This window comes from Dendropsophus ebraccatus, chromosome 2 (assembly GCF_027789765.1).
Source record: "Dendropsophus ebraccatus isolate aDenEbr1 chromosome 2, aDenEbr1.pat, whole genome shotgun sequence".
Taxonomy (NCBI): domain Eukaryota; kingdom Metazoa; phylum Chordata; class Amphibia; order Anura; family Hylidae; genus Dendropsophus; species Dendropsophus ebraccatus.
In genome coordinates, this window is record NC_091455.1 from 67,365,617 (window position 1) to 67,380,237 (window position 14,621).

The 14,621-nt window shown below is 42.3% G+C and overlaps 1 protein-coding gene across 3 annotated transcripts in view; it reads right to left on the reverse strand.

Annotated features, from left to right (window-relative positions):
* MIB1 (MIB E3 ubiquitin protein ligase 1) overlaps nucleotides 1-14,621 on the reverse strand; it is a 72,303-nt gene that overhangs the window by 12,222 nt on the left and 45,460 nt on the right. For all 3 annotated transcript variants that reach the window (XM_069957710.1, XM_069957711.1, XM_069957712.1), the window contains exons 13-14: nucleotides 9,157-9,289; nucleotides 363-449 (exon numbers count right to left, since the gene is read on the reverse strand). In XM_069957710.1, coding sequence (XP_069813811.1) covers nucleotides 363-449; nucleotides 9,157-9,289 — 220 coding nt within the window. The remainder of the gene's footprint in view (nucleotides 1-362; nucleotides 450-9,156; nucleotides 9,290-14,621) is intronic.

Below are 14,621 nucleotides of genomic sequence, written 5' to 3' on the forward strand. Positions count from 1 at the left end.
TGTACTCTAATCCATGTTAGCCTAACAATACACATTACACTTAAGCTATCTGTGCCACTAGTGCTGCAGCAGAGCAAGTGGTGACTGACAGTGATCCCTGATCACTCTGCTACACAGTGCCATGACTTCCCAAAGTGTAATGTCTATTCTTTTGCAAATATGCTTTTGCGCCCTGCAGTTCCTGATTCGGCCACTGGTAGCAGCAGAGAAGCCATGTTGCATCTTACTGCTGCCAACTCAATGTAAAAATGCAAAATATATATATATACAATAGTTTTCTTTAATAAAGCTGTATTTAAAATTAGTATAAACATTTTTTTTCTGTCTGAAATACACCACTAATATAAAAAATAATATCCTACCCTGACAATCTGTGTGTGCTGACGTTCTACAGCCAGGTGCAAAGCGGTCTGCTGGTTTACATTTTGAATGTCCAAGTTTGCACTACCCTGAAACACAAGAAAATTCTGATGTCAGAATTCAGCAGAAATGAGTGCTATCTACATAACCTGTATCATGGCAAATATGACATTTTCCTATTACTCCACCTTTTGTGAGTCACAATCTACAATCTAGATGAACGGAGCAGAGAGAAGAGCAAAGATAAGACAGCAGTGTAGAAAATACAATTCTCTATCTATAAAACCCCAATCCCTACACAGTTCTGTTTCCTCAGCTTTTTACCACTGCTTGATCTCTACTCTTTACCTTTGATCACCATTTTACAGTTGTTAATAATAATAATAATAATAATAATAATAATAATAATAATAATAGTAATAATAATAATAATAATTTTTATTTATATAGCTCCAACAGATTCTGCAGCACTTTACAATTCTGGGGGTACATACATAGTCAAAAATCAGACATTACAGAGATATACATATAATTGTCAATACATGAGGAGTGAGGGCCCTGTGGTTTATATACTTAACCCCTTAAGGACAGAGCCTGAAATGGCCTTAATGACAGAGACAAATTTTATGAATATGACCAGTGTCACTTTAGTCATTAATAACTTAGGGATGCTTTTACCTATCCGGCTGATTCTGAGATTGTTTTCTCGTGACATATTGTACTTTACATTTCTGGTAAATTGGAGTCGATACTCATAACAAATCTTTATGAAAAAAACCCAAATAATGTGAAAAAATGTGAAAAAATGCATTTTTCCAACTTTGAAACTTCTTTGCGTATACAGAAAGTGGTTATACCACATAAATTATATATTAAATAGCATTAGCAACATGTCTACTTTATGTTGGCGGTATTTATTAAACTATCTTTCATTTTTTTTAGACGATAGGAAGCTTAAAACATTAGCAGCAAATTTCCAAATTTTCAGTAAAATTTCAAAATCAGATATTTTTAGGGACCTGTTCAGGTTTAAAGTGTATTTGAGGGGCCTGTATGTTAGAAAGCCCCACAAAGCACCCCATTTCAGAAACTGCACCCCCCAAACTCTGCAAAAGCACATCCAGAAAGTGTTTTAACCCTTTAGGGGAGTCACAGAAATAAAAGCCAAGTGTGTAAGGAATTTGAAAATTTTAATTTTCTGTGCAGAGATTTTATTGTAATCCAATATTTTTCATAATTATAAACCTATTACCAGAGAAATGCACCCCAATAATTATTGCCCCGTTTCTGCAGTTTATAGAAATACCCCATATGTGGCCCTATTGCGCTATTTGACGCAACCACAAGCCTCAGATATAAGGGAGCGCCTAGTGAATTTCAACGCCTCCGTTATATTTGGTCATTTTTGACTGTACCACTTCAGGTTGGCAAAGGCTCTGGGGTGTCAAAACCTAAAAAACACCCCTAAAGGGACACCATTTAGAAAACTACACCCCTCAAGGAATGTAACAAGGGGTGCGGTGAGCATCTGGACCCCACAGGTGCTTCACAGATTTTCCCAACAATATGGCGTGAAAAAAGAAAAATTTATTTTTTACACTAAAACGTTGTTCTAGCCTTCAATTTTTCATTTTCTTAAAGGGATAAGAGGCAAAAAAAGACAAAAAATGTGTAGCGCAGTTTCTCCCGAGTACAGAAATACCCCACATGTGGCGATAGAGTGCCAAGGGGGCGCAGGACGAGCCTCCAAAGGGAAGGAGCGCCAATTGGCTTTTGGAAGCTGAATTTCACTGAAAAGGATTTCAAGGGCCATGTCGCATTTACAGAGCCCTCGTGCTGCCAAAACACTGGAAACCCCCCACAAGTGATTCCATTCTGGAAACTACACCCCTCAAGGAATCTAACAAGGGGTGCAGTGAGCATATGGACCCCACTGGTGACGGGCACAAATGTGGAACAATGTGACGTGAAAGGGAAAAATTTCATTTTTTCACTTTCATGGCACAAATGTGCCCGTCATCAAGGGGTCCATATCCTCACTGCACCCCTTGTTAGATTCCTTGAGGGGTGCAGTTTCCAGAATGGGGTCACTTGTGGGGGGTTTCCAGTGTTTTGGCAGCACAAGGGCTCTGTAAATGCGACATGGCGTTCATCATCCATTCTAGCCAAATCCAACCTCCAAAATCCAAATGGCGCTCCTTCCCTTCGGAGGCTTGCCCTGCGCCCACATGGCGCTTTATGTCCACATGTGGGGTATTTACGGACTCGGGGGAAATTGCTCTACACATATTGTGTGTTTTTTTCTCTTTTAACCCCTTGTGAAAATGATAAATTCAAGGCTAAACCAACATTATAGTGTAAAAAATGTAATATTTCATTTTCACGCCACATTGTTCCACATTTGTGCCCGTCACCAGTGGGGTCCATATGCTCACTACACCCCTTGTTACATTCCCTGAGGGGTGTAGTTTCCATAATGGGGTCACTTGTGGGGGGTTTCAACTGTCTTGGCAACACAGAGGCCTTTTGAATGCAACATGGCCCCTCGAAATCCATTCCATCCAAATCCAGCCTTCAAAAACGAAATGGTGCTCCTTCCCTTCGGAGGCTTACCCTGCACCCGCATGGCGCTTTATGTCCACATGTGGGGTATTTACGGACTCGGGGGAAATTGCGCTACACATTTTGTTTTTTTTCTCCTCTTTTAACCCCTTGTGAAAATGATATATTCAAGGCTAAACCAACATTATAGTGTAAAAAATGTAATATTTCATTTTCACGCCACATTGTTCCACATTTGTGTCCGTCACCAGTGGGGTCCATATGCTCACTACACCCCTTGTTACATTCCTTGAGGGGTGCAGTTTCCATAATGGGGTCACTTGTGGGGGGTTTCAACTGTCTTGGCAACACAGGGGCCTTTTGAATGCAACATGGCCCCTCGAAATCCATTCCATCCAAATCCAGCCTTCAAAAACCAAATGGCGCTTCTTCCCTTCGGAGGCTTACCCTGCACCCGCATGGCGCTTTATGTCCACATGTGGGGTATTTCCGTACTCAGGGGAAATTGCTCTACACATTAAATGTTTTTTTTTTATCTTTTAACCCCTTGTGAAAATGAAAAAACATGACAAGATTAATGATTTAGAGTAAAAATTTTACAAAAATTACACTAAATGTTGGTCTAGCCTTGATTTTTTTCCATTTCCACAAGGGGTTAAAAAAGAAAATGAACACAAAACGTGTAGGGTAGTGTCCCCTGAGTACGAAAATACCCCACATGTGGACATAATGTGCCATATGGGCACAGGGCAAGTCACCAAAGGGACAGAGCGCCATTTAGAGGCTGGAATGGAGGATGGAGGCCATGTCGCAATTACAAAGCTCCTGTGCTGCCAGGACAGTAGAAACCCCCGACAAGTGACCCCATTCTGGAAACTACACCCCATAAGGAATCTAACAAGGGGTGCAGTGAGCATATGGACCCCACTGGTGACGGGCACTTACGTAGAACATGTGCCGAGAAAATAAAAAATACAATTTTTTTTCATTTTCACGTCCCAAATGTGGCCGTCACCAGGGGGCCATATCCCCGCTGCCCCCCTTCTTAGATTCCTTATGGGGTGTAGTTTCCAGAATGGGGTCACTTGTGGGGGGTTTCTACTGTCCTGGCCGCACAGAGGCTTTGTAATTGCGACATGGCATCCTCTAATGGAAATGGCGGCCATACCTACTTAGCTGGGGAAAAGGGACAATTCTAATTTATTTGGGGGTATTAGGCCAATTATTAGTTTATAAGGTTGGAAATGACAGGTGTCCATCAAATTCAACCTGTGTTGATCCAGAGGAAGGCAAAAAACCCTCTTAAGGCAGACGACAGTAGCCTCATCACAGGGGAAAAATTCCTTCCCGACTCCATAATGGCGATCAGAATAATCCCTGGATCAACGTGACCCCTGAAATAGGAATAAGGGACAGAATTTAGATAATGTAGAACCCCAATGACGTGTGGTGCGCCTTGAAGCGATCCAGTATGCAGAGGCCGGGGGGATCAGGACAGGCGTCACACTGGAAAATGTTGTCCTTCCTGATCCCCCTGTTACGCCACACTCTGCACTTCTTCTGGGGTCTCCCTTTCTCCAGTGTGGGGGACGTCACCTGGAAAATGTTGCCCTGGTGCGATACGGGGTCCTTCATATCCAGAAGTGCTGGGTCCGCTCCATGGCTGCTAAATATTAGGGCTCTATTACTACTTCTGATATGTTCGGATCGTGCCGCAAGCTACAGGGCAGCGAGAGACCAGAGGAGGGGGCGCTGGTATAAAAGTTATCCCCGTACAGGTGGTAACCTTTATCCAGCAGTGGGAAGATCAGCTCCCGGACGATGTCCCCACTAACTCTGAGGATTGGGGGGGAGGGGGCATCTGGGGGCTGGATTCGGGTGTCCCTTCCTACATACACTCTAAGGGTACGTGCACACTGCGGAATCGCGACAGATAACCCTTCGTGCATTCCACAGCTGGCACCCACCGGCGGACTGATGCAGGCGCGCGTCTCCACACGTGTCATAGACTCCATTCTATGCACGGGCGGATTCCGCTCTCCGTCCAACGTGTTCATTCTTTGGATGGACGATGGAATCCGCCCGTGCATAGAATGGATTCTATGACACGGGTGGAGACACATGCCTGCATCAGTCCGCCGGTGGGTGCCAGCTGCGGAATGCACAAAGGGTTATCCTTCGCCATTCCGCAGTGTGCACGTACCCGAAATCTGTAAGTGTACCCTAAGGCACGCTCACAGAGTTTGTAGAATTTCACACCATACCGTCATCTCTTATTGGGACGGTACTGGCGGAAAAGATGTGTCTGGGGGGCAGCGTACGCTACGCTACCCCCAGACAGGTCACCGGATGATGAGGATGATGAGGATGAATGGAGGAACGAAGGACCCCCCATTCATCCTCACTGGCTGTTTCGGTGTCGGAGGTAATAATAACGTATCCCTCTGACGCCGAAAACACCCTGGGGGCCATCTTTATACGGGGATTGGTATATGGGGTATGTAGTGGTGTAGTGTAAAACTTTATTCAATGTAGTGTAGTGTAATGTAGTGTTTTTTACGTGTTTTTTTACAGTAAGTATAAAAAAAAAACCTACGCCAACAAAGGAGTTGCTGATAAATGCCGCACTTATGTGCGGCACTTATAAGCAGACCGTGGCAGTAGAATATAGAAAAAAAACACCCTACGCCAAAAAGGAGGAGTTGCTGATCAGCAGCGCACTTTCGTGCGATGCTGATCAACACTCAGCGGCGATAGGGTGCGGAAAATAGAAAAAAAAAATTTGAAAAAAAAAAAAAAAAATTTCTACATTTGAACATCCCTGTAGCTGCTGATAAGTGTATTACACATATCAGCCGCTAGAGGGCAGCAGAGCGCAAAATACGGAAAGAGCCGACGCTGGAGCCGAAAATAGCCGAGAGAAGCCGAACGTGACGTCACGGAAGAAGCCGAAGACCCGAACGAAGACGAGGATGCCGCGAACCCGGAAGACGCCGATCAGGAGCCCGGGACAGGTGAGTAATGTACAAATACCTGCTCTGGACCCCTCGGCTACCTAGCTATACTATATTGTGGGACTCTGATCGCCGTGCCACCGGCCCGATCGCCGTGAATGGCCGGCCGGTACCGGCCGGCCGTTCACGGCGATCGGGCCGGTGGCACGGCGATCACCATTACTTTTTACAGTAATGGCGGTCGGTGCCGTCCTCGGACAGCACCGACCGCCATTTTTTTCCGGGTCATCGGGTCGCCGATGACCCGGAAAGGTTCCGATCGCCGCTATTGGCTGATCTGAATTGATCAGCCTATAGCGGCGATCGTAAGCACGGGGGGTGTTAACCACCCCCCGTGCCGTGAAGCTAAGATGGCCTGCTATGATTTATAGCAGGCCATCTTCCCCGACCGCTGTGTGTGAACACGCAGCGATCGGGGAAACATCGGGCGTAAATTTACGCCCTGATGCGCCAAGTACCAGGGCGCGAGGGCGTAAGTTTACGCCCGATGTCGTTAAGGGGTTAAAGAGTCACTGTCGTAATTTTATTTTTATTTTTTTTCAGAAATCAATAGTCCAGGCGATTTTAAGAAACTTTGTAATTGGGTTTATTAGCCAAATCTGCCATTATCTGCATGTATAAAGCCTTTTCCCAGGTCCCCCCCTCCTTCCTCTTTTTCATCCACTCTGAAAAATCTGAAAATTGTGACTTGTTGCAGGAGTCGTCCCCTGTCTGCTCTAGGGAGAGGGGAGGGGGGAGGAGGAAGGAGGGAGTTAGCCGGCAGCAGAAAGCAGATAACAGAGGATTACAGGCACGGAGCTGGGTGACAGCTGTAATCTGAGCTCAGACAGGTCACTAGTGACTGTCACAGGAGATATCCCGTGAGGGATTTGTAGATTAACTCTTTGTTGTCCTGTTTTGGTCTTTTCTTTAGCTCTCTCCATAGGAGAACAATGAAGACAGGGGGGAGAGCTTCAAACTGCTTTTTCATGATAAAAATGCATTTTTCAGCTAATAAACCTAATGACAAAGTTTCTTAAAATCGCCTGGACTATTGATTTCTGCAAAAAAAAAAATTCACGACAGTGACACTTTAAAGGTTGAGTATCTTTGTACATACTCTGAATTATTTTTTACTGACCCCGAGTTCCTGTTTGTATTCTTATACAGCACCACAGTCACAGTCCTGTTGGTGACTTTTGAACGTTAAAAAACAAGAAATAGACAGAAACAGTTCTGATGGCTTAGCTGGGCTCCATAAAAGTGCAGCCATATGAGATTACTGGACAAGTTCTGCTGTAAGGGTATGTGCGCATGGATTCTGCACTTAAAGTTCCACCTGTCCCATAGACACAATAATATTTGCCGGTGAATTACGCCGTTTGCCCCCAAAAAATTGACATGTCGATTCTTTGGCCAGACAGTGGAATTTGCAGGCAAATATTACTGAGTCAATGGGACAGGTGGAACTTCAAGCAAAGGCTGTGTGGCGGAATCCGCTTGAAGCCTCCGTGGATATTACGTAGTGTGCACATACCCTAAGATACACTTGCCAAAATGAAAGTTGCTATAGCATGCTTTCTGCAGACACTTAGCTAGAAAGATAGATTTCAGCTCCGTGAATTGTAAATGTAGCTTAGGGATATAATATAATCTTTAGCTTTCTTGAAGATAACTCTAATGTAGTTACACATTTACTTATCTAGTTATGTAGATTAACTACACAATATAAACTAAGAACATTTGCTTAAAATGTTAATATAGTCTCTGAGGGGCAATACATTAAAATTATCACAATTGTAAGGTCATAAGGTCCCCATACACCTTATACTTATGATGGCTGTTTCCGCAGCTCACAAGTTTGGAGCGCTTTCAACTGACCACAGTCAGAGGATGTCTGTCGGTGGGGAAGATAAGCCGCGCCAAAGTTTAACCCTCCCCACAGAGAACACAGGAATGCTCAGCAATGGCGAGGAGGATGGGGGCCGGATGGGAGAGATAACCGACGGCCAAGCCATTGGTCGGCCATCAATTATTAAAAGGTGTATGGGGACCTTGAGACTTCCAGAATGAAAATATTTGTGGCCTCCATCTGTTGCCAAACTAGTTTTTAGCACATTGGTTGGCCAGGCATGCTGGGAGCTGTAGTTTTCAACAGCTGGAGAGCCAATGCTTTAAGACCACTACTCTATATGTTTATGTATGTGTCAGGAGATAATGCCAACATTCATTTTACTCTTGTACCCTATGAATGACATCAATATATACATTAATATTGATGTCACTGTACTACATTCTTGATTCATAGTGTCCACCAGTAAAAAGAATGTATACCATGCATACATTTCTTTTACTGAATACTGTTGCAAGAATACTATAGTCTGCCATTATCATACCAATACCTATTCCCATACTAACATTTACTAACCAGATGAAGACCACTGAGACACTCTAAGGTGTATGGGGGCCATACTGAACAACCACCGACAGATGATATTGGTGGGGATAAAGGTCTGCCTTGATAGAAAACCACATTTGAACCCTTTGTTCAGAGAAAGATAAGCTGCAGAGAGGGTGCTCTCACTGCAGCTTACCCCTCCCTTCCTATAGAGAACACTGGAACCGTGCCAAACGTTCCTGCGTATAGTGGAGGATTGGTGGCGATTGTTCGACCATTAAGTGCATGGCCAGTGTGTCAGTACAGTAGCATGACAATTTAAACAGTTTGTGTAACAAAAACACAGAGCTAGTCTTACAAGCCAAAGTTCACAAACCTGAAAGTATGCCTGTGTGTTATTCAACCTCTATTTGTGCTGTGATTAGTTATGTGAAAGCACCCAACATGTTCCCTTTAAGGACTCATAATGACAGTGACAAAATTGCAGGTTTACACAACCATTGTGCCACCCCAATGGGTGACACTGCAATTCTTGACAAGTCACCACACCGCTTTCTCTCATAGTAAAATACTACAGTTTTGGTCAGGAGAGTAAATGCTGCTGCCAAAGCAAAACCAGCAGTTGGGAATTGCAAGTCACTAGAATGACAGGTGTGGGGGTACCAAGGTAGGTAAGTATCTCTTTTTTTTGTATTGATTTTATGTATTGATTTTTATTTTTTCTTACAACATGCCAAGCAAAGAAAAAAAATATCTTATTACACAGCAATACCCTTTTACCTCAAAAGGAATCAAAAATATATGTTAAACACAATAATACAATAGATAATTTTGAGGTCAAACCTGATGAACTAGCAGCTCTGCCACTTCAACATGATTATTGAGCGCTGCCAGGTGCAATGCAGTGTACCCATCATCCTTCTTTTCATCAACTATCCATGGTCGAGGCAGTTTTGAAAGCAACACACGCATGGCACTAAAAAAAAACAACAAACTTGTTAGCTTAAATAAAAACCCAAATACAATAACATTAGTCAAACTACACAAAAAAAGATTTACAGTAATCAAAAAGCTGGATACACAGTACACCTGCCCTGGAATCACCACTACCAGTCTTCCCCACCCAGGCCAGTACTTTAGGGTGCCTTCACACGTACCAAATCCACGGCGGATTTCACGCTGCTAATTTGCATCAAAATCCGCTGCGGATCCAGTGCCTGTTCATCCCTATGAGAACACATACTCGCAGCAGGATTCACATCCCACTGCGAGTATGCTCAGCGCTACGGCTGCGGCGGGGCAGCATCCCGATTGGCTGAGAGGGACGAGAAGACGCTGGGAACCCCCAAAGCAAGCGGGGGGTGGGGACAGGTGATGTATTCTCCGGCCGGCGGGGGGTTAACTTACATACGTATGTATTCTCATAGGGATGAGCTGGCACTGGATCCGCAGCGGATTTCACAGAGAATTGTCAGCGTGAAATCCGCTGTGGATCCCGTGTGTGTGAAGGCACCCTAAATCTGAGTGTTAAAATCACAGCTGGGTCATTAGAAAGGGTTGCCCAGCAGGTGCCAGGGAGTCTTCAGGATTACCCGGGATTATAGAACATAGTTGCTTTCTACCAAAAACAGCACCACACATGACCTCATGTTGTATGTGGTATTACAACTCTGCTTTGTTTACTGCAATACCTCACAAAAACTGAAGAAATCTGCTATCTTTTTCTAATCCTGGAAAATCCCTTAAATAAAAGTGTGCTTATTTCAAGTGACCATAATTTTTTTTTTGCTTTTCTAATGTTAATGAGCATTGCTCCACAAATATCACATAACCCTACAGGACAGAAGTTGTGCAAAGTTTGCTACTGCTGCTATGTATACACACTTCTCATTATGCAGACAGAAGCTCGGAGTGTACTTTTATAGAAAATGACAGATGTTCAGCGTGACACTAGGACCTTGCTAACCAAAGCGTTCACATTATGTGTAATGAAAAGAGGTATTGCCTAAATGGTCTATATATAGCCCCCTGTCCGCTCCTCCATGGCCTCCACTAATGAGACAGGGACAAATATACACAAGTTATCTCACCCATCTGCACATTAACCTCCTACTAACTAGTGCCCAGCACAGCAGGCTCAGGCAATGTGTAAAGGAAAAGGAATTATAAAGTGAGAGGCTGAAAATAAAAAAAAGAAACTATTCCTGGATGAAAAATTTGAAAAATCTGGAATGTCAAGGCAGCATGTTACCCCGCAGTGACCAGGATCACAGCCATTGGGCTATGCTGATCTATTTGCAGAGGGATTCCCAAACCAGGCCAACCCTATAGAACACCCCGTGTAAATGCACTAAAATGATCTGCTATGGACATGGATTCCCTTTTCCATTAATTTTGATGAAAAAACTCAGATCTGCCTTATAAACGTACTATGGATTAAAAAAAAAAAAAAAAAAAAAAAGCCGCAGATTTGAGCAGAACTTTTCCACACTGTACAGATGTGATTTCCATCACACAACAAATATTACGCCAGCACTTTAATCCACTGGAGATTTTCTGTGTGAAAGTCTTCACAAAATTTTTATTTTTTTTTTAATTCAAAGTACAATCCAAAATAATACAAGAGTATTAATACAATAATACAGAGTGTGTGTTTACTCTAAAAAGACCAATCTGGGGTCTGGCATTGGTGATGGCAAGAAGTGAGGTACAGGGCGATCTATTCTGGCCATCCCAAATACCTACAGACTTAAGGCCCTATTCCACCAACAGATCTGACGACAGATTGTCTGCCAAAAATTTGAAGCCAAACCCAGGAACAGACTAATCAGAGAACAGGTCATAAAGGAAAGACTGGATTTCTCCTTTATTCAAATCCACTCCTGGGTTTGGCTTCAAATCTTTGGCAGATAATCTGTCGTCAGATCTGTTGGTGTAATAGGGCCTTTAAAGTATGGTGAATACAACCATAGAAGGTAAGTAGAAGCCCATGTCACTATAACTCTGACAGGATATGTGCTTTTATTGGTCCAGCAGAGAGAATAATGAAAGGTGTTGTCACTTTATGAAGGATAGTGAGGCCCTGTACACTCCAGAGACTGCAATGGCCATCTGTATACTGTGTGGCTTGGCTCTGCTATCATCCATCATGGGTCAAACATATAATGATATCTAGGAACGGCAAGGACAATTGACCACACACCATTTCACTCCGTAAACATGGTTATTTTCAGTACAGCTCTACATATATGTGGCAGAGCCCATTATTGGCTTATATGGCAACTGGAGTAAAATATATGTTCCTATATTAAGAAATGATATAGGTAATATAGTGAGTTACAATACTACTGCTGCTTACATTTTTTAGGTACCAGGTCCCGGCATTTTATACCTTTAGCTGATAACCTTGACACTAAAATTATTACAATGTCCTGGCTGTATTAGTTTACAAATGCTCATCCATCTCTTTGGACATCTTCTATATGAAAGCACTGACTTTATTCAGCTCATGTATCCAAACTGTATGTATCTCAAAGAAGTGACCTGACTGCCTGAAGCAACCGGCTCCATGTTTTTTTGAGTTTTGAAGAACCGAAAGCAGTATGATCACTAGCTGCTATAGCCAACAGGATGATTTTTGTCAGATACACCAGATGTAAGGTAAGTGAAGCATAAACACAGACTACTCCTGGATGTGCGGGTGTAAACACTGCAGCACCACACTTATCACCTATGGGACCACTTAATGTCAGCAAGCATTATAAATACTGTGAAGGCACAGGTGCCAAACTTATGGCCCTCCAGCTTTTCCAAAACTACTTTGGCTTGGACTGCCCGGACTTGGAGCACAATGCCCACAGTAGCTTTAGATGTGATCCCTCTTACCTCCAGCCTGGCTCCCCGATGATGAATCAGTATTGCAGAATAAAGGTATATTGCTACCTCTGGGGAAACCCCTGGAATGAGCGTGGCTGTCCTGTAACCAGTGTTCAGAGACATGAGCCCCGGATGTATGGCTAGGTTCACACTGCGTTTTCAGCATCCGTTTAACGGATCCGTTTTTTTTAACGTCCAGAAAAATAGGGTCAGCAACGTTTTTTGGTCCGTTTTGGTCCGCCAAAAAAAACGGATCCGTTTTTTTTATAATGGAAGTCAATGGAAAAACGGATGCACACAAATGAATCCGTTTTTTGCAATCCGTTTTTCATGCGTTTTTGCAAAAAACGGATGCGTTAAACGGATGCTGAAAACGCAGTGTGAACCTAGCCTATGAAAACTTTTTATTCCATAAAGAACAATGAAGAATAAAACATATTACATAAAAACATGCTTCCACACTCTACCTAGCGTCTTTATTATTCTTATAAACTTTGTCTTATTAATCTCACTTCAGTTGCAATACCAGACAGAGGCACTCACAGATGAGTGGTGCTGTTTCATGAAACCCTAATGTATAGCTCTTAACAAAAAATAATACCGTCGTCAGGGGAGCAGAATTCATTGCATAACCGGCTATAGAAAAAAAATATAACATGATGTATGTGACCCTCAGCTGCTTAACGGATATAGAAAAGAAAATCTCAATATCTTAAAGAGAGGCATCATCTGATATTCTGATGTCTACCCTGCGCCTCTGTTTAGTGTCCTCATTTTCTTTGTAGTTGTGTCACGCTTATGGACATGCAAGGCTGAGGGACACGTGTACCTTGTTCTTCACTGGTTGTACCAAAAATAGCAGAACCACAGACAGTACATGCGGAAGTCTGCATCTTGCCTCTGCCCCCCCCCCCCAAAAAAAAAAAAATAATAATAATAATAATATATATATATATATTTATTTACACACACATAATATACACACAGGATGCACAATTAAAAACTAAAGTACTTCAAGTATTTGAAGTTTTCAAATTTTTACTTTTTTTTTTACATTTGTACTGTGAATGACTGCAATCTTGGGAAAACTGTACTGAATATGTATGTGCAAAATAGGTAATAGGAAATACATTAACAAATGTAACTTGTTAAAGTACTGTAACTATCTTTGGATATACTGTCCCTTTAAATGGCCTTTTGACTGCAGAACATGAAAGGAGAGAGGAAAACTACAACAAGTTTTCCCAACATACAAAGTATAAGTAAATGATTAACAACCAGATTTGGGAAGGGGGGGGGGGGGGTAGTAAGTGCGGAGAAAAAAATAAACACACACATTTTTATATATATATATATATATATATATACATACATACACACATATATATTTTTTCTACACATGGGCTACAAAAAAGGTCAAACACCTTATAAATAATACAAGCTCCAACAGATCTCTATGTGCTTAAATAGTCCCAAACAATATTCAATGCATGTCCCGGGGGCTGTGAATAAATACATGTCATTACACAACGTGTTATTGGTGTCAGGTTATTTGGTGTCGTAGGAGAGCAGGCTTGGACTTTTCTCTAGAAAATCTCTAAATAAAGTGACAGCCACAACAGGCTACAGGAGCTGGAGCGCTCGTACGGAGAAAAGATGGGTAATATAAGTGGAAACATGAGAGACCGCTTTATTTGGCATTGCTAAAAATAGCTGAACAAATGGCAAAGCAGTGTTAGGGCTCGCAGGATGAACAATCAATAAGCAGAAAGCATGATAGCAGCTCCCAGAGCTCTTGGATCGACAATCGACAGCTGAGAGACTATTTTTTGCTATGGTTGACTAAATATGGTCAGGGAAGAGAGAGGCACTAGAGGGAACGTTTGCCTGGGATTGCATGTTTCAAATGCTTAGCTGCCTATAAAGCTCTTACACTTTAGCTTGTGCCCTTTGAGTGGGGGATATGGCTCTTCTCTATAATATCAAGTGGGAGTCCTGACCTCAGTTTGGGCTTTATTGACCCTAAGGAAGGAGAAGTAGTTTGCTACAGTCTATCCGGGAACTTCAACAAAGGAACATCCTCAAGGACAGACGCATTGTTACACAAGGAAAGAGATCACCTATTTTTTATATATAGATATATATGTATATATACCTATACATTTGTACTTCCTTTCTATTTGTATTTTTTTTCTACATGGAAAAAGTCTGATCTTTTGACTGCATACAGTCTGCTTTTAAAGCACTTGCTGCTCCAGTTTAATGCAGCTGTGCATCTGTTCTTTTGCTCTCTGAATATATTATATATATATATATATATATATATATATATATATATATATATATATATATTTGCAGTAATTACACAAGGTGAGTTTATCGTGTGCTTCCCTTTTGCAATTAACATGCTACACACAGTGACTTAAATATAA